The 22,590-nt window shown below is 49.0% G+C and overlaps 1 protein-coding gene across 1 annotated transcript in view; it reads left to right on the top strand.

Moving 5' to 3' along the window:
- The first annotated feature begins 332 nt into the window (after positions 1-332).
- The window catches only part of SYNGR3 (synaptogyrin 3), a 43,099-nt gene continuing 20,841 nt past the window's right edge, over positions 333-22,590 (top strand). The window contains exons 1-2 of the mRNA XM_074965021.1: positions 333-780; positions 22,261-22,498. Coding sequence (XP_074821122.1) covers positions 682-780; positions 22,261-22,498 — 337 coding nt within the window. The 5' untranslated portion in view covers positions 333-681. The remainder of the gene's footprint in view (positions 781-22,260; positions 22,499-22,590) is intronic.

The following is a 22,590-nucleotide window of genomic DNA, read 5'->3' as shown; positions in this document are numbered from 1 at the left end:
GGGCAGAAAACTGAAGCTTGGTTTGCTGGGCTTCTGCTATAACTGCAGTTTTGCATGTGTGGGCCACTGTGGAAAGAGGGTGAGAAGGTGGGGTAGCTTTCAAGAAATCAGGAAGCACATTTGCAGAGGGATGGGGGTGGGTAGGGGGTGGTGCTGCTTTTCCCACCTGCATTGCTGCCCTATTTTGCCCTGTGCACCTCCTGGATTACCCTCTTCAAGGCAGTAGCCCCACTGCAACAAGGGGAGGCAGAAAAACAGCAGGCCATTTGCAGGGCATGCAGCCTGAAGCACCCAATTAGCAAAACAGAAATCCATGCAAAGAGCAGAGCTGGAGATTGTGCAGTAACAAATCCGGGTGCAATGACGAAGAGAAGGATGCACCTGTATGTCCACCCAGCCTCCCCCCGTCCGCCCTCCATGGTACCTCCCACTCTCTAACCCACAGACGAAACCAGACGAGCCCATGCGGCACGGAACAGGGGTCAGTGGCAGAGAGGCTGGCTCTGGCTGCACCAGCCGCGCGGCAAGGTCTGTGCGCGAGACACGGGCACCCGGGCAGGCGGTGGCGCGAGCCTCCCCCACTCCCTGCTCGCACGCGCCGGCTGGGTCTCTGCTGCGCAAGCCAGGAGCCCGGGCGGCAAGGAGGCAAAGCTCAAGCAAGCAGCCCAGCGCCTGGGGAAGATGGAAGGAGCCTCCTTCGGAGCTGGCCGGGCTGGGGGGGCCGTTGACCCTGTGGATTTCCTCAAGCAGCCTCAGACCATTCTCAGGATAGTGTCCTGGGTAAGGCAGAGCCTCGTCATTTTAAATGGTCGTGTATTTATTTTTCCCTGTGGAGACATTGCTCCCGTCCATCCTCCTTTTCTCTGGCACCCTTCCAGCCTGGCAAGATCGTAATGCAAAGGGGGCTGCTGGAGTATTAGTAATACCTTGCATGCGTGGCTTTGTTTTGGCTTTTAATTTTTGGTGGCCGAGGTTGTTTGCTTTATTTTGCTAAGGAAGAGGGAGAGGAAATGGGGACCGCCATCAGGAAGGGTGCCAGGGGGAAACGGCTAACCATTTTTTCTCACCAGTTTGTGCTGTTTCCTCCCGAAACCCCCATCGAAATAAGAGGAGCAATAGTCACAAATGCTGGGTTTTGTATTATTATTACAGTATTTGCAGAGTGGAAAGATCACTTCTGTTTACCCACGGAAGTGGAAGTCTCTGCAATCTCTCTGTAAAAAGGAGGGTATTTTTAGGGCTTTATTTTGCAACTGTAGATGGGTCATTTTTCATGGTTTCTGTCTTTTCTGATGCTTAAACAAATGGTAGGATGATGAGCAAAATCCTGTAGAAATCGTTGGTCAGAAGACATTTTTCTTCTATACTTCATGATCTAGCCCTACCTAGATCCCTTTGCTAATGCAAAATGATATAATGGTTTGCTGGCTGGCTATTTTTTGTTTTAAATTCCTGTTGCCTTGCCGAAAGCACCAGACTGAATATGTTTTCAGGACACCTGCTTTAGAGTGGCTTTGATCTTTGGTGTTCCATGGGCAGCAATATGGAAAGCTACGGAAAGAGCTTCGCTTAAATTGATTATGCCAGGAGGTACAAGGGTTAAGGCTGACACTCCACCCATAACTTGCCTCATTGTGCTTAGGTTTTATGTGCTGAGACCTGCAAGCCTGTGCTGATGGCCCTTTGGTGAATTCGGAGCCTCAGGCCGTCTCCTAAAAGACCTTAACCAAAAGCCCACATCACAAAAAGCACCTCTAATGTGGTCCCCTTGATGGGAGCCTCAGCAGAGAGGCCGGGGTTGAGATGGCGGTGGACCCCGTTTTCCAATTTAGAGGCAGAGAGGGTCCTTTTAGGTTCAGGATGAGGTACAGTGGTGTATGGGGGAAGCTTGCACTGCTGTTGCCCTCGCTCTACCTGTTCTGTGGATTGAGGCCTTCAGTGTCCAGAGCAGTCAGTGTGTCATCTTTCCATAAGCACATAAGTAAAACCATTCAGGTGACACGCTTAAGGGCTTTGCTGGGTCAGAGCCGTAACCCATTCTCCCGTACTTTGAGAAAGCATCTGAATGGAGAATGCTGCGTGGACGAAAATGGAGGCCGATTGCCGGCAAGAAACGTCAAGGCAGGTTGTAGATCGGTTCTTTTGCACATGATTGACACAGTGCGTGGCAGTGACATCTTCATAGATGCTTACGATGCCTCACCTGGATCCAGCATGGAAGACTTGGGTACTGTAGTTGGGACACAGGAACAGAACACAGAATATGGCATTAAAAAACAGCTCAGAAAAAGTTCCCGCACATGTTCAGTGACTGATTGATCACACAGGAATCTTCGGGAAATTTTAAACCACAAGGGATCTGTCCCAAAGTGAGAAGGAAGGGCCTGAAACTGCCAGCACTTACACGTCAGATTAATTCTAAGCATGTGAGTCGCCGCACTTACTTTGAATCTATTCATGTGCTTAAATTTAAGCGCAAGCATAAGTTGTTTTTAGGGTCAAGGGCCTGATCCAAAGCCCATTGAAGTCAAAGGGCATCTTTCAGCTCACTCCAGTGGGCTTTGGATGAAGCTCCAAACGCCTGCATGAGTTCATTGAAAAATGCTGCAGGCCACGTTTTCCAAACATAGGCCCTGACTCTGCAAGCTGATCTTTGCAGGGAGCCATACACAGATCAGCTTGCAGGCTTGGGGCCACGGCTGGTACACATTTGGGTCTTGCTCATAGTGGCCACCTGAAGTGTGCTTCAATCAAATCAGCTTGAACTGGCTTAAAGCCGTGTTTCAGACAACAAGACTCCTGTGTAGATGGACAAATTTCCTTGTGGCCTCGCATGTCCTGATGAGTTAGCCTGGTGCATTTGTTGGGTCTGTTTTCCTCCTGAACGCCAGTCCACTTGTATGTGGGCAGCCATCAAATCCCATAACATTATTGCATCCTGCAGCCTCAAGAAAGCACATTCACTGTACCTTACATTTTTAAAACATTGTTTGCAGACTTTGTCAGCCCATGCGGTGTGTGAAGGGTACATTCAGAAGACAAAAAGCAGTTTTTGCCTGCAAGATCGTTTCAGCAGTTTTTGCTGCAGTCATACCCCAGGTTGCTGGATTTGGGGTATGAAATGCAGCTATCTTGGCATAGAATATTATTTTGATTGTTTATTATTTCCACTGCAGTAGCGCTTAGGACCCCCAATCATGGACCAGGATCCCGGGGTTTGCGAGGTGCTGTACAAACCCAGAGCAAAAAGACTGTCCTTGCCCCCAAAGGACTTGTAATCTAAGTAGGAGGAAGAGCAGAGTTTATCTGTTGTTTACTAGGAGTGATTCCTTCTCTTTATACCCCTTAAAGCACGTGTTCCTGTATATTTTTAAGCATGCAGTTAAAATAATTGGACCACTCCTCCATGATTCAATCCCTTCCAACTGCCCAACCCAATCTCCTCCAGTGTGAAATTGCCCTGACACCAAAGGGTTGGCTACCAGATGCAGTATGGCTTGTTGGATATTTTTGGGTGGGGGCACAGAGGGGAAGAGGAGAGTCATTTTACTGTTCATCCAATGTTCGAGCCCAGTTGTGCTTGCTTCTCTCATCAGAGTAGTTTAATTGAAGTCAGTGGAAGCCTTCTTGGGTGCAGCAGAGCAATACAAGACCTACGCATTATGCATCAGGGGTTGAGACGGCGGGGATCCTCCACCATTGAAATCAATGGGAGTTTCATTGTTGGTGTCACTGGGAGCAGGCAGGGCCTAACTCCTTCAGTGGGATTCTGGCAGCACAGGGTTATACAAGGGCTGCAGGATTGATCCCTTTGACATTTGGGGGCCTTATTGCTGACTATTGACCAGCTCAGAAATCCCCAGTGAAGTTTACGGTTCCAGATAGAATGAAAACGATTTCTTTAAATATACTATAGCATTAATTTCTGAAGAACAAAAGGGTCCTGCCATATGCAGAACTTTCTGACGATCATTTCTGGAAAGCCCCATGAAACTGTTCCTCTTTTGTCTCTTCACTCATGGCTGATACAGCTTGTGAGTCAAGATATGATAACACTTGTTTTTTATGGAGTGAAATGAACTTGGTAGTAAACAGGAGTTTATGCGGTCGCCAGCTCCTTTCTTTTACATCTGTCCTATTATTAATATATACATTTTTAAATTGTTGTATAGTGGAAAATGGGACACTTTCAATTTAATGTAGACATACATTTATGTTTGATGTTTAAACTAAGTTTTAACAAACCTACTCTGAATAGAAAGATTTTGACAAATTCTCTTGAATCTCAGGAATGGGTTTTTCCCCCCTGCTAAGGCTGGAAATACCCAAACACAGTCACATTGCACTAGTGCAAGTGTAGGCTTGGAAGGATTCGATTGTTGTCAGTAAACATTGATAAACATTGATTGCACTGTGCACACACAAACCAGTGAAAAAATATTTCCATCAGTAATAATCGAAATGTACAGACCGGCAAAGTAAGAAAAATGCTGCTTGAGAACTTCTTAGAATTAAACTCGATAAGTTTATGGAGGAGATGGTATGATGGGATAACATGATTTTGGTAATTAATTGATCTTTAAATATTCATGGTAAATGGGCCTAATGGCCTGTGATGGGATGTTAGATGGGGTGGGATCTGAGTTACTACAGAAAATTCTTTCCTGGGTATCTGGCTGGTGAATCTTGCCCATATGCTCAGGGTTTAGCTGATCGCCATATTTGGGGTCGGGAGGGAATTTTCCTCCAGGGCAGATTGGAAGAGGCCCTGGAGGTTTTTCACCTTCCTCTGTAGCATGGGGCACGGGTCACTTGCTGGAGGATTCTCTGGTCCTTGAAGTCTTTAAACCACGATTTGAGGACTTCAATAGCTCAGACATAGGTGAGAGGTTTTTTGCAGGAGTGGGTGGGTGAGATTCTGTGGCCTGCGTTGTGCAGGAGGTCGGACTAGATGATCATAATGGTCCCTTCTGACCTTAGTATCTATGAATCTATGAATTTGATTTAAGGCAGTTTACTTCGTGTATTTTGACATATGATACTGGCAGTTTGTGTTTTGATGGTTATAAAGCTTTAACTCTCTAAATGTCAGTGTCTTCTGTCCTTAAATAATCACTCTGACCCCACCCCATTCTTTGATTCTGCATAATTTCCTGCAACTGTGAAAATTTAAATAGATAAAAATCTACAAAAAGGCTTGAAAATAAACATCAATATTATCCACTGAAATGATAAAAAAATCAAATTCTGCCTTATCTAAGCACGTGTGAACCAGAAAACAAAACTGATTATAAGTGGAAAGTGAAACCGATTGGCCTCTGTGAGACGTGACAATAGAAATAGTGTAAATGGGGGAAAAGAAAATATAATTTTTGAAATTCTTTAATTATTTATAACCTCAGGTCCTGATCCGGCTGCACAGGACCATAGAATGACTGGCTCCCCAGGGTGCTTTGAACAACCATGCTTGCATTGAACCACGTAGGCTTCACTTGGGCTCCAGGGCCTGCCAGAGTGGATCTCAATGCAGGAGCAGGGCCTGCGTTGATTAGTAACATAGATAAGGAATTGGATACTTAAAAAAAAAATATTTGGGGGCCAGATGCTCATCTGGTGTGAATCATAGAGATACCGGGCTGGAAGGGACCGTGGGAGGTCATCAAGTCCAGCCCCCTGCGTTGAGGAAGTCCCAAGTAAACCTAGACCATCCCTGACAGGTGTTTGTCCAACCTGTGTTTAAAAACTGCTAATGATGGGGGTTCCACAGCAATGCACCATCCACCTCTTTGGAGCTTGTTGATTTAAACCAGGGGAGGATCTGCCCTGTGACTTTCATATTGACAGCTACCCTTAAATAGTTGGTCCCATTTGTTTTTATTTTCTTAATAAAAGTTAATTTCTAGTTTATGCTGTCGGGTTCAATATAGAAAGCCTTTTCTTTGCAGTGAATTTGCTTGTTTTGGGTTTTTTTTGCAACCCTCTCTACCCTGTTGACAGTGAAACCTGTCTTAAGCAACCAGACAGGGGACAGGCCAAAATCAATTGCTTAACAGAGGTGGAGTAGCATTGTAACCGTCTCTATAGTTTCTGAAAAGTGCCTTTGGGTGGCCTTTTCTGACAGTAGGTTGCCTACGCCCGATTATAGCAAACCCTCCCTACTCAGCACAGCAGTTAAGCATGTGCCTAAGTGCTTTGCTGACCTGTGGCCCTAATGAAGAGATCTCTCTACTGGTTTTGCTGTATTAAGGAAAGCAGATGATGCTTTGAATGACAGAAGTTGCTGTCTTTCCCTTCATTCTTAGCTCAAGTTTGTTTTGTTTTGCCAGAAGGAGAAAGAGGCCAGAGCTGGCTTCTATTTGTGCTCCTAGTACAAGATGTGTCTAGTAGGAAAAAAACCCCATGCCTGGTAGTAGAACAGATGGGCAGCAAAACAAGGAGAATACAGTGCCAGTGTTATTCTTGCCCCTGTACTTAAGCGATCTGCTGGGATGTGCTGTCCACATCCTCCCTTCCTAGGGAGTATCACGCAGCCAGAAATGCGGCTTAGGGTGAGCTGCGGGAGGCCAGGAGTGGAAGGTTCGTCATTTTGACTGGGTGGTGGTTTGTTTTTTGCAACATTTGGAAACAGAATTGTTCTAAGTGATTCGGGCTGGAGCCTGCAAACCTTTACTCACCCGAGTAAGTCTTGGTAATTCAAAGAGTGCTACTGAAGCTGAACAGATTGGACTGATCACTTGGGGTCATTATCATCATGGCAGATCCCACAAAGATCCTTGCAGATGGTGCGCCACCAGAGCAGCCCCTAGCTAGATCTGGCCAGCCCCATCCTACGAAGTGCTGGGCACCTCCTATGAGAGAGCAACAACAGAGGAGAGCCTGGCCCAATTCAGCAAGCTGTTAAATTGCTCCCATTGTCTCCTAGGACACCGCTGACTCACAAGGCTCCTTACTTTTTAAATCAAAGACGGGGGGAGGGTAAGGATGGTCTTGTGCTTATGATATTCTACTGCAACTCAGAAGTTCTGGGTTCTGTTTCCAGCAATCCTAGTTTACAGATTAACCCCATATTTATGCTAAGTGTTATTAGTGGAATATTAACCTCTGGATTTTTTCTGGTCTTCGTGACTGTTTGGGTTAGGACCTCTGGTTTTTCTGTATTAATTCTGTACTTCCTTGTTATGTAGATTACGTGTGGAACTTTACATAATTTAAATATAACTTCTTGGTAATTGAATTATACAGAAGTGCCCTTGTGTCTTAGCTTAAACTGTTACTAAATTCTCTTTTTCCTGTCAGCACTAGTTGGAAATGCAGTCTGCTTGACATGTGCTCAAATTGCGTTACTAGATTAGGAACTTTGAATGGACAGTCAGTTTTTGCCAACATCGTTGCCATATAACAAAACATAAATTTAGCAAGAATTGGTCATGTGTTCATCAATGTGCACCGTTCATGAGCTGATTAGCCAGTTAGACATGCCCTTAAACATATTGCAATCAGCATCGGCTAACAGCCTCTTCTGTGCCAGGGTCTGGAGTCAAATCTTTGCTTTGTAGTCTTAACCATAGACCCTCTTGAAAGATCTTGCAGCGCATAAAATATCTCTGAGGCTCCACATCCTGCCTGTAAATGCTCCTGAGCCATTCTGGGGTGGGAACTTCCCTAGAAATGGCAACAATAAAGAGGAATAGGAGAGTAACAGGGGGCCTGATCCTCCAAGGGTCTGAGTTCAGGGCACTCAGCACCTAACCAAGAGTGAAATCATCTCTGTGCAGCATGCCAGCACAATGCACCACTTAAGACCAGGGTTTAAGTGGAACTGAAATGGTGCATAGGCTAGGGCCAGAGCCATTGTATTGGCCCTCTGCAAGGGGTGAATTTCATCCTGAAATGCCCAGCACTTTGCAGGATCGGACCCATTAGATAACTGTGCTGTGGCATCCCTACAAAGGCCCGGTCTTGCTGGGTATCTCCTATCAGGTGTTGTCCGAACGTGATCGAGGGTGCTCAGCACCATACAAGAAGGGCTCAGCTCCTTGCTGGGTCAGGTCTTCTGCAAGGGAAGAGTCTGAGGATACGACTGGAAAAAACCCCACTCCAAGCTCAAGAATCACAGACACGTTTTCTGTTATTATTGTTATGATTATAATTTATTATTTGTGTTACGGCAGCGCCTGGGCGCCCTAATCATGGACCAGCATTAGGTGCTGTACGAACAGAGAACAAAGAGAGAGTCCCTGCCCCAAAGAGCTTCCAATCTAAGTGTAAGGCAAGAAGCAGCAGGTGGAGCGAGACAGACTGATAGGGAGCACAAGGAAACAATGAGCCAGCACTGGTCAGCATGATGGGCAGTGATTTAGCACATCAGTGACCCAACCGTATTTCTCTGCAAGATTTACACACAAAATCAGTGGTGGGAATGTGCCCAAAATGCGCAGTCTACTCACCTCGGCTTCTGTGATAGTGTTCACATAACTGAGCCAGCAACTGAGAGGTGGTTTTCTTAATGAAATATTCTAGGCCTTTCTAGTATAATCTGGACTAGTTCTTTTTTGAAATCTCAACAAATGCATGGAGACAGCCCCACACTCACCGCTCCTGAAGGACAGATGGTGCACGTTTTGATCTTTGTCCCAGAGCCTTGATACTATGGGGATGGGAACCTTAGCAATGAATATATCAGTTAATAATAGCAAACATACCAGGTCTAAACCCTGCCTTTACATGCATGTCTAGGGCTCACAAGGACATTGGCGGGTGGAACACGTGTCTTTGTAGACAGAATTTAGCTTTACATTTAATCCCTGCAGACAAATTTTGTCTCTCTCCACTAATATAATATAATCTGGGCCTCATCCGGCAGCCCTGAGACAGGCAAAATTCTCAGGATCAGGCCCTATATATGCAAACCAGGAATGTCCTAAATGCATGGTTGTCCATGCATGATCATCCCCTCCCAGGAGAGGAGGCTGCTGAGATGGTGGAGGGAAAGAGTCTTTTGCGGCGCGTTCCCTAGACTATTCTATTGGGAGCTCCTGGGTTGGCCCCAGCCCCACAGGATGAACATGGCCCGAAACCCTGCAGCTCCTTGGGGATTCTGCTCCCTGAGGCTCCCTGCCTCCTTCTAGCTCCCAGGAGGGAAGGAAGGAACTGTACCTGCCAGCACTTTCCCACCAGCGTTTGCCCCACTGGGAGGAGTCATTGCCATCTGGGGTAGACATGCACATGCTAGCTCTGATCCAACTAACAAATAGCAGCCTGGCCGCGGCAGAAGCTGCCCGAGTGCATACCTCAGACAGCTCTGCGCTCGGGTGGCGGGCTCAAGCCACCTCCTGCATGGCCATGCTGCTATTTTAGGTCACTAGCTCAATCACTGCTAGTGCAGGTATTTCTACCCAAGCTGCCTTCCAGCTGCTATGGAGACACATCCTGTGCGCAAGTCCCACTCTGCAGGGAAAGGCCACGGGGAAATTAGCTGGCATTAGCTTCTACACAGAACTGGGGAGGGCGGATGGTCCAGGTGTCCCTGTCTGCTGCCTAGTCCAGCCCCTCCCAGCACCTCTCCACGGAGCCTGGAACAGGGAGGGGATGGTGCTGCAGAGGCGGATGGCCTCCTCGCATGGGGTGGGCATAGCAAGCACGGAGGTTGCCCTCCGTGCATGGATCTTGGAAGGATAAGTGGGCTCCAGAACAGGAGTGGGTAGCCAGGTACAGTATATGGGCCAGATTCTGGTGCCATCCCTGGCCCCTTTGGGCCACTGTAGTGCCCTGCAGGGGTTAGAACTGTGCTGGAAGCGGCTGGGGGAGGCTTCCCCGCCCCTGCCATATGCTCTATGCTCTTCCCCTCCTCCCCACAAGTCCTGGCCCAGGAGACATGCTGAGACTGGGCCTGTGTTGGGAGAGGAAGGAGGAGTCTCCACAGCACACCTCGCAGTGGATATTCTGGGCTGCGCCAGCCATGGGAAGATCTTCGGAGGCTATTACTAACTGGAGTATTCCCAAGGCACCTCTGATTTAGCTCGGGGCTCTTCCAGTCCCCAGAGCTGCCCACAGTACCCAGGGTGCAAAACTGACTTAAAGTCACCGGGTCACCTTTGCCCCCTCTCTCCCGGTCTCTTCCTCAACCTGTCATTGATGCTTGCAAGAAATGCTGATGGCAAAACCAACTGTACTGAGCCCTTTTCCTCCGCAGATCTCAAAGGGCGTTAGAAAGATGCTAGGCATCTTCATCACCCGTTTTACAGATGGGGAAACTGAGGCACAGAGCACCGCAGTGACTTGACTGAGGTCACATAGCAGGTCAGTGACAGAGCTGGGAGTAGAACCCTGGGGTCCTCGTTCCTACTCTGGTGCCATAGCCCCCAGCTGGAATAAAAAGTTCCTGAGAACTGAATAAAAGCTAAGGAAGGACGTCAGGCTCAGCTGCAACTTGAGTATCGATTGTTCCTGGCTCAGAGAACACAGCGATCCTTGGGCATGGTGGGGTGGTGGAGGCGCTGCATCTTCCTCCCACTCCATCCTGAACTTGATTGATTGTGTGTAGAGATGGTGTTGCATGCCAGGACAGGGTGCGGAGGTCAGCACAAGGCTTATGTCTCTTAAATCCGCTTAGTCCCAGGCTAGAGGGCTGGAGCCTTGGACTGGCTCTCTGCGCCGGGGTGAGTTTCACCCAGTGGGGTGTGAGATCAGCAATGTTGGTGTGTCCCTGTACTTAGCTGCAGTGGGGCCAGTTCGAGGTGGAATGTCTATCTTAACTCTGAATTTCCTCGCTGTTAATGGGTATGTGTCACAACACTGACTTTACTGCAGTTTTTTTGAGTGTTCAAGGTCATTTATCAAAGATTTAAAAACGAGTTTGCACAATCAGCTCCCCACATAAGAGAGAGTTACAATGCAACACCCTCTGGTACCTGTCATCTTTGGTACCTGTCACCCCAGACAGCATAGGATGCCGCAGTAGTGAAAGCATCATCACCCCCTGAGATGACTGATGTTCTTAGTTTCCACCTTTCCGGGATGCAGCTTGGGCATCTCTGGATTTTCCTGGTAACTGGTTGGACTCCAATTGTGAGGCTCTTAACCACAAACATTTATAATGTCTGAGACTTTACCCACCGTTGACACCTCTGGGGTGGGACGTGCAAAGTATCTAAGAATCCCTAGCAGCACTACACAACAGGAAGTGGAGAATAACCGTGCTTCACTAAAACTACAGAGAAAATTTTGGGTTGCAGAGTATTATGCAGCTTGGAACCAGGCAGGGACACGAAGGCTAACAACCCTACTCTAAAGGCTTGGCCTCCCTTGGAGAAAAGGTGCCAACGTGGTGAAATCCTAGGGTAGATGAGGCAATTGTAGGTTTCCAGCTTCATGTCTCATCCAAGGGATGGCACCTCCATCACCAAGTGCTCCTGGGCCCTTGGTTTGGTTCCGACCCAGAGAGAAGAGTGCCACCTGTGGAATCAGCAACCACCTTCCACAGCTCTCTGCATTTCTCCTACGATTCTGCCACCCGGCTCCTGACTCAGCCCCCTTCTGCTTCGGCAGAATTGGGGCATGAGGTCTGGAGCCAATCTGCAGCCGGTGACCGCCTGCACAGGTGGCGAGGTGAACGTGAGCTAACAGGGGCTGCCAAACAGCTTCTCAACCTCCACAGACTCGCTTTGGCTGAGTGACTTCACTGAGTCTCCTGTCAGGGCCGTCCTTTAACAATCTGCCCTCTCAGCTGGATGCCTGCCAGGCTTGGCCAGTCACCTCTGCCTCCCCTCCAGTGCTGGGAGGGGTACAGGCAGATCTCTGGTGTTTCTTGCTAACCTGGGGCCAGCACGTACCCTGTTAGGAGCTGCACTCTGTCAAGCTCCCCTGGAGTTATTAAGGGTTGCCCAGTTACTGCACAGCACAGGATACGACCGTAGGGTCAAGCGGCGTGAGCAGCTGTCTGTGGGAGGGGGCCCTGTGTAGAACGGCTCATGGGGCAGGAAAGGAAAATGTGAGTTTGGGCCGGGAAATGTCCGAAATGCGCAGCTGGGTTGTGAGGCATTGGCACTGTGAATGCTAATGAAACCTCTGAATGGCTGCCAGCCCCAGCCTTGCGCTCTCTGATACCCAGAATTCCCCAGGGGAGCTGTCCAGATCCAGCATCCTCTGTTACCCCAACGCTTCCATGCCCACTGCCCAGGCCCAGCATCCTCTGTTACCCCAAAGCCCCTGGTGCCGCTGCCAAGATTCCCACCACGCTCCCCGTGAGGTATGTGCAGTGACTTTACATCGGGGTACCGGGCAACCAGCCCTCATTACACAGCTAAGTGTCTGTGGCATTAGTGCAGCCTGAGTTGTATTAGTCACGTGCACACAGGCGGACTCTGTACAGTTTAATGGGTGCCATGGCTAGTGTGTTTGCTTTATGAATTATTACCCCTCGTCCTCTTCCCCCTGTGGGTGCGCCACTCACGCTCCTCTGAAGTTTGTGTCTCATGGGACAAGAACAGGGAAGAAAAATCTCCTGGCTCCCATCCCCTGCCATTCACGTGGAGCACAGTTGAATACTGGGAAATAAACAAATGGGGTCTGCAATCAGATCTGCGCTAGGCAGGACTCCACCTCTGCCTTTTGTGACTAATACTGAATGTTAGGAGTCAAGGATGAGCGACCTGAGCACAAGACTGGAAGCCAGGAGCTCCTGGGCTCGAATCCCACTTCTGTGACCAGTGCCACTGTAGCCTTGGGTAGGTAATTTAACCTCAGGAAAAATCTGCACAGTGGCGCTACGGGACAGAGTTCAACCCTGTGCAGAGGCCATAGGCTTTGTACTGGCTCTCTGCATGTGGCTGAATTGCACCACTGACAGCAGACTTTGTCCCCCTCTGTTTCCATTTCCCCATCTGGAAATTGGGGATAATACCTAACCAGCTAAGGGCCTGAGGGCCAATGAATGTGTGTAAAAACACATGGAGGATGCAAAAGCCCTGTAGAAGAACGGGTGTGCTGGATACATGCTAATTCACCCAGCAGACACATCCATGGGCTAAGTATCCCAGTGTTCTTTTCACTTTGGCTATTGGCAGCTGAATGGGTGCACTGGCTGCATGGCCATTTGGGATATGGAAGCTCTCTGTGCTGTGGGCAGGGCCTCTCCCAAGATGACGGGTATTATATTAATTAGGGTAGCTATTATTTGTGCCAGACACAAGCAGGGTGCTTGGCACTGCCCAATAAACCAAAGGAAAGACAGTCCGTGCCCCCAGGAGTTTACAGTCATGGACAGCAGGGTGCACTCTGAAAGCCAGAAGTGGGGAGAATTTAGGCCACCATTTTTCCAAAATGACTAGTGATTTCGGGTACCCAACCAGAAAGTGCTGAGCATCCATTCTCTGGAAACCAGGGCCTTTATGGTGTCTCAAATCTCAGACTTTTTATTTTTTCTCCGTATGTTTGTGATAATTCTCTGATGATCACTGTGGGCAAAGCAGCTGTTGGATTGAGTGGCTTGGGAAAGGCCAGTTGTTTTTTGGGGGATTTTCCTTTGTTTATTTTTAATCATGTGATGGTGGTGGGGTTTTTTCAAAAACTTTTTCAACCAAGAGCTGGAAAATGAAAAAAATTTTGATTTTCTAAAATGATTTTTTTGATAAAACGTTTTACCAAACCCCGAACTGTTTTACCTCGAATTTCAGTGTACATTTTCAACCCGAATGAAGTTTTTCTGTGAAGAATTTTGGTTTTGGTTGGAAAAAAAAAAACGGTTTTGATGAGAACATTTCAGCCAGCTCTGCTTTTGGAGCATACACTTGAATTTGTTTTTTTAGCCATATGAGAGGAAACTGCACGTATAAGGCGCTGTCCGCGTTCCCTAGCATGAAATGAGTAACACCCAGGAGCGGCTTGGATTCCTGGGCAATTGCTGACTGAGCTGGCGTGCAGGGAATGTCACTTCTGATGCCTGAAACACTGCTGCAGCCTCCCCATCCTTCCCTGCTGGTGCTCAGTGCACATGCCTGCACAAGGTAACCCTGAAGATACGCAGTCACTTATAGAATCTTGACATAGATAGGAAGAAAGGAGCTGAATGGATGATGTTGGAGAGTAGCCTCATCTGTGCCTGATTGTCTCCATAAACCATCCATCCATGTGACTAGCATGGAGGGCAGCAGCGAGACCGCCGGGGATTGGCTGAGTAGGTGCTGGTCACAGATGTTAGGGCTGGTGCTTGCCATCTGCTTTAACACAGGCAGCCTGTTTTTCCATACGTTGGATTTTGCAGAGGTTGCCAGCCCTGGAAGGTGAAGTCCTGCAAAATGGGTGCTGCCCGGCCAGCAAAGTGCACACTCAGCCGTGACTTGGAGAAAGCCCTTCAAAATGGTGGTGGTGGGGGGGTGCTTGGACTCTATGGCCCTGTTAGTTCTTGGCCTTCTCTTGTGGCCAGTAGTGTGCAGGGACTGTGGCAGGGATGAACTCTCTGAGGAGTTTACAATCTAGGCCATGAATCCTGAACCCCTCTCCCCTTTGCAGGCAGAACAGGCCCTGGGGCAGCGGATGGTGTGGAGGGAAGCTTGCCTTGCCTCTGTCCTTGCTGTCCATGGTTTGTAGGAAAATGAAGGCCTCCAGTCTTCTAGGCCATCGATCCAGCCCCTTTCACCAGTGCTAAACCCAAGGGGCATGGCACAGAATGGTACCCAGTGTCTTTTTTCTCTGTTCAGCACCCTGCTCACTGATGGCACTGGATATAAATCCTAAATGATAACAACATGCTCATCGGCCATGCCTGGCCAACATGGATGCCAATTGCTGCCACTCGGGCAGGAGGTTTCAGTGGCACTGGTATTCTGGGTACTGGCCTGGGGCCCACCAAAGCCACGCCATCCAGGCCATCTGAAGGGTGGTAGCAGCTGCAAGCAGCGTTCAGTCAGCTCGCTCCTTCTGCTTGCTTGCAAGTCACTCCTGAGCGTCTCTGCTCATGAAGCTGGGGCTCGTGGCAGAGCTCTGGATTCGCAGTGGGGGTGTGGGACTGAACGTCAGCTCCACGGCGCCAAGGCCCAGAGGCCCCATGACCGGGCACCCCCGGTGGAAAGTGAGTGGGTTTCAGAGCACTGCACAACCCCTTTCCCCCAGAACTTGGCCATGCCTCCAGCCCCTCAACTCTGCGTGCCCCAGCTTTGCAGCCAGATGTGGCAAGCATGTTGGTGGGAGGGCGCCGGTGAGGGCTCTCCCAGGGGGATTGTGCTGTCTCACAGCCCTGTCATCCTTGGGGAGCCTCGGAGTGAATTTTGTACTTGTAAGTGGAGAGGCAATATGGTCTAGTGAATAGGACGCCGCACTGGGGGTCAGGAGGGCTGGGTTCCATTCCTGACTCTCTCACTGGATTGCTGGGTGGTCTTGGGCATTTCTCCTCTCACCTCTTATCTGTGAGACTGTCAGCTGTCCTGGCTAGTGACTGACTCTTACTGCCTGAATATACAGCATCTACCCCAGGGAGGGCCTGAATTCATTTGGGGCCTGCCTGCTCCACCACAGATTTCCAAGTGTACAAATCACATAGGCCCAGATCCTCAAAGGTTTTTAGGCACATAACTGCCACTGATTTCAGTGGGACTTTGAGGATCTGAGCCTTAGTCTCTCTCCCATCTGTACCATGGGGATAATAATACCTCCCTCCTGGGGTGGGGGTGGGGGCATGAGGATAAATATGTTAAAAGTTGTGAGGTGCTCAGATATTCCAGTAGATAGAGATGTGCTAGCATAACACAAATAATAATCATCATAAAGGTGAGGTGCTAATCAGCTGTCCCCTGCAGGCAAGCTCATGAGGAATTCAAACTGTAATTAGGAGGCCACGCTGGTAAGAACTCATTAACCAAATGATGAAAGTAGCCCTGAATTGTTAGTATTATCTTATTTTGGGGGGACAGTTTGGTGAAAACTCTTATATTTAAAAAAAAAAAAAAAAACAGATCTCCTCCCCAGTGTTATTGGCCACATCCTGAGATGACTGAAACTGGAAGGGTTTTAAAAATGGAATTTACTTCTTTTGGATCCCTTTCCCCTCGGACAGTGATACATTCATCATCAGTCAACGTCCCTTTGGTGTACAGTGAGATATTCAGACCCATTCTCATGCGCTATCCTAATGGTGCAATGTCTGAGTCACAAAGGCTGCAGGGGAGGTTTATTTGTTTTTTAAAAAAAAACACATTGCCACTGGAATTTAAAGTAAATCGGTGAATTTTTTAAAATGATCTTGGGCAAAATTTCCAGAAGCACCTAAGTGACTTAGAAACCTACATCTTCAGAAGTGACTTAGGTACTTAGCAGCATAAGCCTTGGGCTCCCAAGTCACTTTGGCACGTCTGAAAATTTTACTCGTTAGCTTCTAGGATTCCAGTCCAGTGCCCATTGGGAATCTTTCTGTTGATGATGGATCAGCCCTATAGCTGCATGTTGGGTTGGATTTGACCAGAGGCCCTTTTAAAGTCCAGTAAAAGTCCAGCCCTTTTAAAGTCCAGCATGCTCAGTTGCAGTGCAATAGCTGCATGTTTCAAGTGCTGGAGGGAGTCCTCATTTCACTGCCCACGTACCAGGGCTGTGGCTCTAAAAGTTCATGACAGCTTGCTTACATAGGTGTGCACTGGGCATATTATACGCTGAGCTGGCATGTCTCATTTTAAGCAGACAATTCGTAAAATACTAAAACTCCAGGAGCTATGATTAGACAGTTAATAGCACGAAGGAGAAATCCAGGTTGTTATTCCTGGAAGGACTGAGTAAGACAGTAAAGTGAAATGCTAGGCACACAGCGCTATCCGCTGACCTGCCAGCAAAATAATCCTGTGAAATCAGATGTTCTCATTTATTCATGCTGTCCAGGCTAACATTATTTTTGTCAGGGCCTGTTTTTTAAATGTTGCTGGTATTTCCGAAGGCAAACAACAACTTTACATTATTTATGAACAGATTTTTACAACTGCTGAGATTACAGCTGTTGCCAATGTGGAGCGAGAATTATGATTGCTGGGGATTTTCTTTCAATGCAGCATATTTCTGTTTTGCGTGGTGGTGTTCCCATCGCGCTGTGACACCCCAGTGCTCCACAAAGGAGATTGCTATCTGGGCAGTATGTGCAAGCAAAAGCGAATGAGGCAGGATTCAATAGTCCTTAAGACTGATGCTCAGAGTCAAGGTGGGGGCCGCGGTTGGCGCGGGAAGCAGTGGAGATTGATTGAGCAGGATCTGATCACCTCACACGTGACGGAGAATGGAAGAGAACAAGGAGGGGCAAGGAGGACCCGCTGGTTTATAGCCCAAGCCAAAACTGCAGGCCCAGACACCCCAAGGTTTTGAGGGGTTGAGAATCTGCATGTGAATTATGCAGCTGGCTGTTATCTATTTTTTCATACAACGCACAGTCAACGTATGAAACTCCTTGCCAGAGGATGTTATGAAGGCCAAAACTATAACAGGGTTCAAAAAAGAACTAGATAAGTTCATGGCAGATAGGTCCATCAATGGCTATTAGCCAGGATGGGCAGGGATGGTGTCCCTAGCCTCTGTTTGCCAGAAGCTGGGAATGAGCGACAGGGAATGGATCACTTGATGATTACCTGTTCTGTTCATTCCCTCTGGGGCATCTGGCATTGGCCTCTGTTGGAAGACAGGATACTTGATTAGATGAACCATTAGTCTGACCCAGTATGGCTGTTCTTATGATCTGTGCTGTGGGTTGAACCAAACACCCCAAATGTGCTGAGGATTGAGACCCAGATCCAAAGTTCACAATCCCACCTCTGATTTTAACTTTTGCCTTCCCAGGAGGATGTGATTTGAGGAAGCTGAATCATTGTTTGGGGGCACAGGGGATCTGAATAGCAGCATGTGCTCTCAGCTTCCACTCTTGGTGATTCCTCACCCCCAGCCAGCTGGGGACCAGCCACGGGAGAACTTGGTCTCATCGGTAGATCAGGCCCAAGAAAACAGGAGCCCTGGGGTGAGCAATGGGGAGGCAGGGTTGACAGTGGTGTGAGGAGTCTCATTCACTCAGGGGGCCGGAGCAGGAGCTGGGAGGGAGATGGAGCGCATGTTGGGGTGGAGCATTGTGAGAGGAGCTAAAGAACAAGGGTTCACGCCACGTTTCCCTGTCACCACAGAGTTTATGGAGGAGTGTGTGAGATGGACTTTCAGAGCTGTGCAAAAGCACAAGGAGGAAGCTTTGTGCCTGGGTTGTTAGGGGGATGATAACTCAGTCACCTCTCTGCAAGGCCCCTGATGTGCTTTGGCCTGAGCCCTCAGTTATTCACCTGCCTATCGAAAGCATCAGCTCTTTGGCCTATTGTTGCTGGGGCTTGTAGAGAGTTCTGACCAGCCTCACAGGGGCCACCAGGTCATCTGAAAAGCAGGCAGCCAGGAATCTGCATGTCCATCTCCTGTAGGTCTCACAGGGTATGGAAAGCATCTCATCCAGACAGATGGATAGAGGCTGTGAAGGCAGGTCCTGTAGGGTCAGGGCTGGATTGTCCAGGAATGGGACTGCTCGCATTCCTGGGTACCAAAATCTCACAAGACTTCATTGTGTCACAACACTGAGGCATGATACAATGGCCTTTACCCTCAGCGTCATGGCTGCATTTTCAGAAAGCATCATCACGCTGCACCGCTGCTTCCTGACACAGTTGCCAGGACATAAATGACATGACGTTCCCTTGGGACGCCCTGGGGAGCGGCACATGCTCGAGGCAAACAGGCCATGGCTGCTGTGTGTGTCCTGAATTTAAAGCACGGGTGGTTAAATGAACCTGCCACCATTGATTAAGCTCTGAGATTAATTAATTTAAAAATCAAAACCAATCCACCAGCCCCGTTTCCACAGCGGGGAAGCTGGGGTTCTGATCCATTTGAAGCAAGAGGAATGGGATGGTCCAGTGCATTCTTCATGTCCACTACTAGCCTGCACATCCAGGGCTTGAGCCTATGTTCATGGACGTCAGGGGCAAAGCACCCATGAAAGTTCAGGGCACTACCATATGTGTGAATAGTGCCCTTTCTCAGGAGACGATTTTTGCTGGCACTAGCCATTGTTTATTTCAACTTGCACCTTCTTTAGGAAGAAATCCACCAACGTTATCACGTCACTCCCCTGCACAGGCTGCTGGGATGGCTTCAGACCCACCTCTCTGCTGTCACCTCCAGTTTGGGGGAGATTATGGAGACCTTCTGAGACCTGCCTGCTAACGAGATGCTCGCATTTGTGACGAGCTTCTGAAAGAACAAGCCCTGTCCCAGTTTAAAGCACATCCAGGAAAGGGTCCTCTTGTGAGGTGGGAATAGAGGGAGGTGGGTGGAATGCTGTCTAGAGCTGACTAAGGAAAGGTCCACTGGCCATTGCTCAGGTGAAATGACACTTACCAAGAGTTAGCTGCCCCTTTGAGTATTGTATATGTGACTTTACCGCACTGTATTTAAAACACAGTCACTGGGGTTCTCTAGGCAGTTGGCTCATAAGTAAAGGCCTGATTTTGTTCTCATTTTCCCCCCGTTTTGCTCTGCTGGAACTGCATTGGCTGCAGTGGAGTTAGACCTGATTTCCGCTGGCACAATCCTGAGAAAGGACTGCTGGCTTCGGCCCGACTTTAGGACCCGATCCTGTAACCTTGACTCAAATCGCGAGGCTCGTCTTGTTTGCCCAGACACTTGAAAATTGGGTTATAATTATTGGAGTGGAAAATGGTCAGAGGGGGAGGGGTTAGGGTGGGTTGTCTTTTGTTGCTGGGTTTTCAAATGGTGTCACATGCGCCTAAAACATATGGGTGGGTAACAATGTGAGTATTTCCCCCAATAAATGGAGATAAGCTATCCTTCCTCACATTAGTAGCCCCATTGACTCATGAGAATATTCGCTGTAGGACTGGACCCTTATTAATTTCTTCTAGCCTGCTGCACGGGCTACCAAGTGTGTGTGTCCAAGGGGTTGTGAGTCAGTGGGACAGAACTGAATGTTGCCGTGGGACAGTGTCATACAACAGCAAACCAACCAACCAACCACGTAACAGATGTTAGTCCTGTCACTTAGTCCACGGCTGGCAGGTGGTCAGATGCTGCAGCGCTGAGCGCGCTGTAAGATCCTGGACGGAACAGAATAGGATTTGTGGTAGGTGGGTTGATTTGTTGGAGAAGGATGGCTATTTGAAAGCTGCTCCGAGGTTTGGAGTGTCAGATCAGTCATGGGGGAGCTGGGTTAGGGGCCGGAGTGCAGGTGAAGCGGTCAAGGGGGCATGATATTATCACGACCATGGTTGTGGTCATTCTCTCTGTCTGTCAACTACTTTATAATGTGTCATTGCTACCAGAAAGGCCACGAGGCCTCCAGGCCAACAGCTTCAGCATCACTAGTTGCTCTCTTAGAAGCTAGGGAATTTGAGCCACGACATACCAGGAGCCCTGGAGTTGCCTTTGCTCTCAAGTTAAGCTCTCTGTCTCTGCCTCCTGCTGCATCCTTATGAGCCAGCGGGGCACTGAAACAGACAAGGGTCCTGCACATTGGCAGTGACGAGACAAGATTAGAGATTAACAGCTTGAACGAAGGGCACTGGCAGGCCTTGCTTTGCTCCCCACTGGCAGCACTGAAATCGAAACCACAGTGCAGCGCTGTCTAGGCAAAGACAGGCGAGGCTTTGAAGTGCCTTGTAATGGAGTCGGCCCCATGGATATCCCTTGTCACTTTGGTTTCGTGCTGTGTAACCCTAACATGCAGCAGGCAGCGGTCACCAGGGGTGTCCACATGCACATGGCTTGCTACACGCTTAGGCCACGATGCTTTCCTGCCTGCCAGGACAAGGAATGTGGCCTGGAATCTGCAGGGATTCTGGGCATCTGCACAGGGACAGGGGTTTCTGCACTACTCTCCCGGGCCCCAGTTGTCTTCTGGGATGGGAGCGTGACTCCTGGAGGAGCCACTGATTATCTGGCAGTACCTGCCTCCCGCTGTTCTAGGTGGAAGGTGTGGAGCCAGAAAATGCAGAAGCGAATGCAGCAATGAGCAGTACTGATGTCAGTGGGCAAGAATGCAGGAATCCGGCAGGTTCAAAGTAGTCATGCCTGGTAGAGTAGCCAACTCTGGCTCCATCCCCGGACCCTATCCAGCCGCGTCCTACCCCATCTTGCAGAGACCCAGCCCTGAGCCCATCGAGTTAAATTCACCCCATGCAGAAGGGCAGTACGAGGCCTGTGCACTGAGTGTGAGACTTAAGTGGTGCATAGGCCTCTTTGCTGGTTCTGTTCCCCCTTATGTGCACTATCCCCATACAAGAAATGAGCTGTGTCCTTGAGAGCCCTGCAGTGACCCTAGCGTGTCTGCTGAGAAGGGGAAGGGGAAGGGCAGTTACTTGACCACTCCCTGTTGGACAGCAGGAGAAATGGCTTTTTTAAAGTAATTCCTCAGTGAAGGTCATTGCAAAGGAGTTTGATCCTGGTAGATCCAAGCAGAGCAGGAGGCACCATGCAAGCTCTCCCCTCCACCCAGAAGCTCTGCTGTCCCACTTCAGTCCTGATCTGCCACACCCCTAATATCCTGTTCCAAGGCCCTTCCCAAGCAGCACCTGCCGATCCCCCGGCAGCTTTGCAAACCACGCCATTAGGGACCAGAGGGAGGACAGCAAACCTGTCTCACTTTTGTCCTTCAGCTGGTTGCAAGCCAGGTCTCCAGATACAGATTTATCCCCGTGCAGTCTCCAGCCCCAGCAGTGCTTAGCATCACATTGACCGGTCCTTCACTTAGGGCATGACCATGACTCTCCTTCCTGGCACCAGCTGAACTTCCCTTGGACTTTCCCTGTCTGCTTCTCTCTCATCTTCACCCTGTGCCTTTAGCCTTTTTCAGGAGCAATGTGTTTGGCAATTCAATTATTCTTTGTAACTTCATTTCTCTCCAGTCCCTAGTGACTCAGGGCAGTTTATTGAGTGCAGTCTGACAGCTGAGAGTGATGCAGGCAAAAAGGCCGGGCTTGGACCTGGGTGATCTGTTCTCCCTCTGCCTGGTGTGGATCGAGAAGAGCATCCCCTAAAATGCTTTGCAAACCAACTTACTGCAAAGCAAAGACGAAATTGCTATTATGGAGGAAGCCCGTTGGTTTTAAACCACCAACCAGCAAAGTGTAGGATCCCTCTAATGAGTGCCATGTTGCCATGGCATCAAATGGAAGACTGAGTCCAATTATCTCGCTGTTAGAAAACGGAGTTCAGTGTAAACAGCTTCCAGCTGTGCTTTCCCCTTCCCAGGTCTTCTCCATCGTGGTGTTCGGCTCCATCGTCAACGAGGGCTATGTCAACGAGGGCACGGACGCAGAACTCAGGTGCGTCTTCAAAAAGAACGAGGATGCCTGCAACTACGGCATCGCCATCGGCATCACTGCCTTCTTCGGCTGCATCTTCTTCTTTGTCATCGACCTCTACTTCCAGCAGATCAGCAGCGTGAAGGACCGGAAACGGGTTGTCCTGCTGGACCTGGGGTTTTCAGGTATGCCATCAGGTGGGCTGCGTGGGCAGTGGAGGTTGCCCAGGGCTGGATTAAGGCAGTCCGAGGCACTAGGCACACCAAGATATAGGGGC

The sequence above is a fragment of the Natator depressus genome, chromosome 10, assembly GCF_965152275.1.
Source record: "Natator depressus isolate rNatDep1 chromosome 10, rNatDep2.hap1, whole genome shotgun sequence".
Lineage (NCBI taxonomy): Eukaryota > Metazoa > Chordata > Testudines > Cheloniidae > Natator > Natator depressus.
Note: the sequence above shows the minus strand (reverse complement) of the source record. Positions and strands in the feature narration are given on the sequence as shown.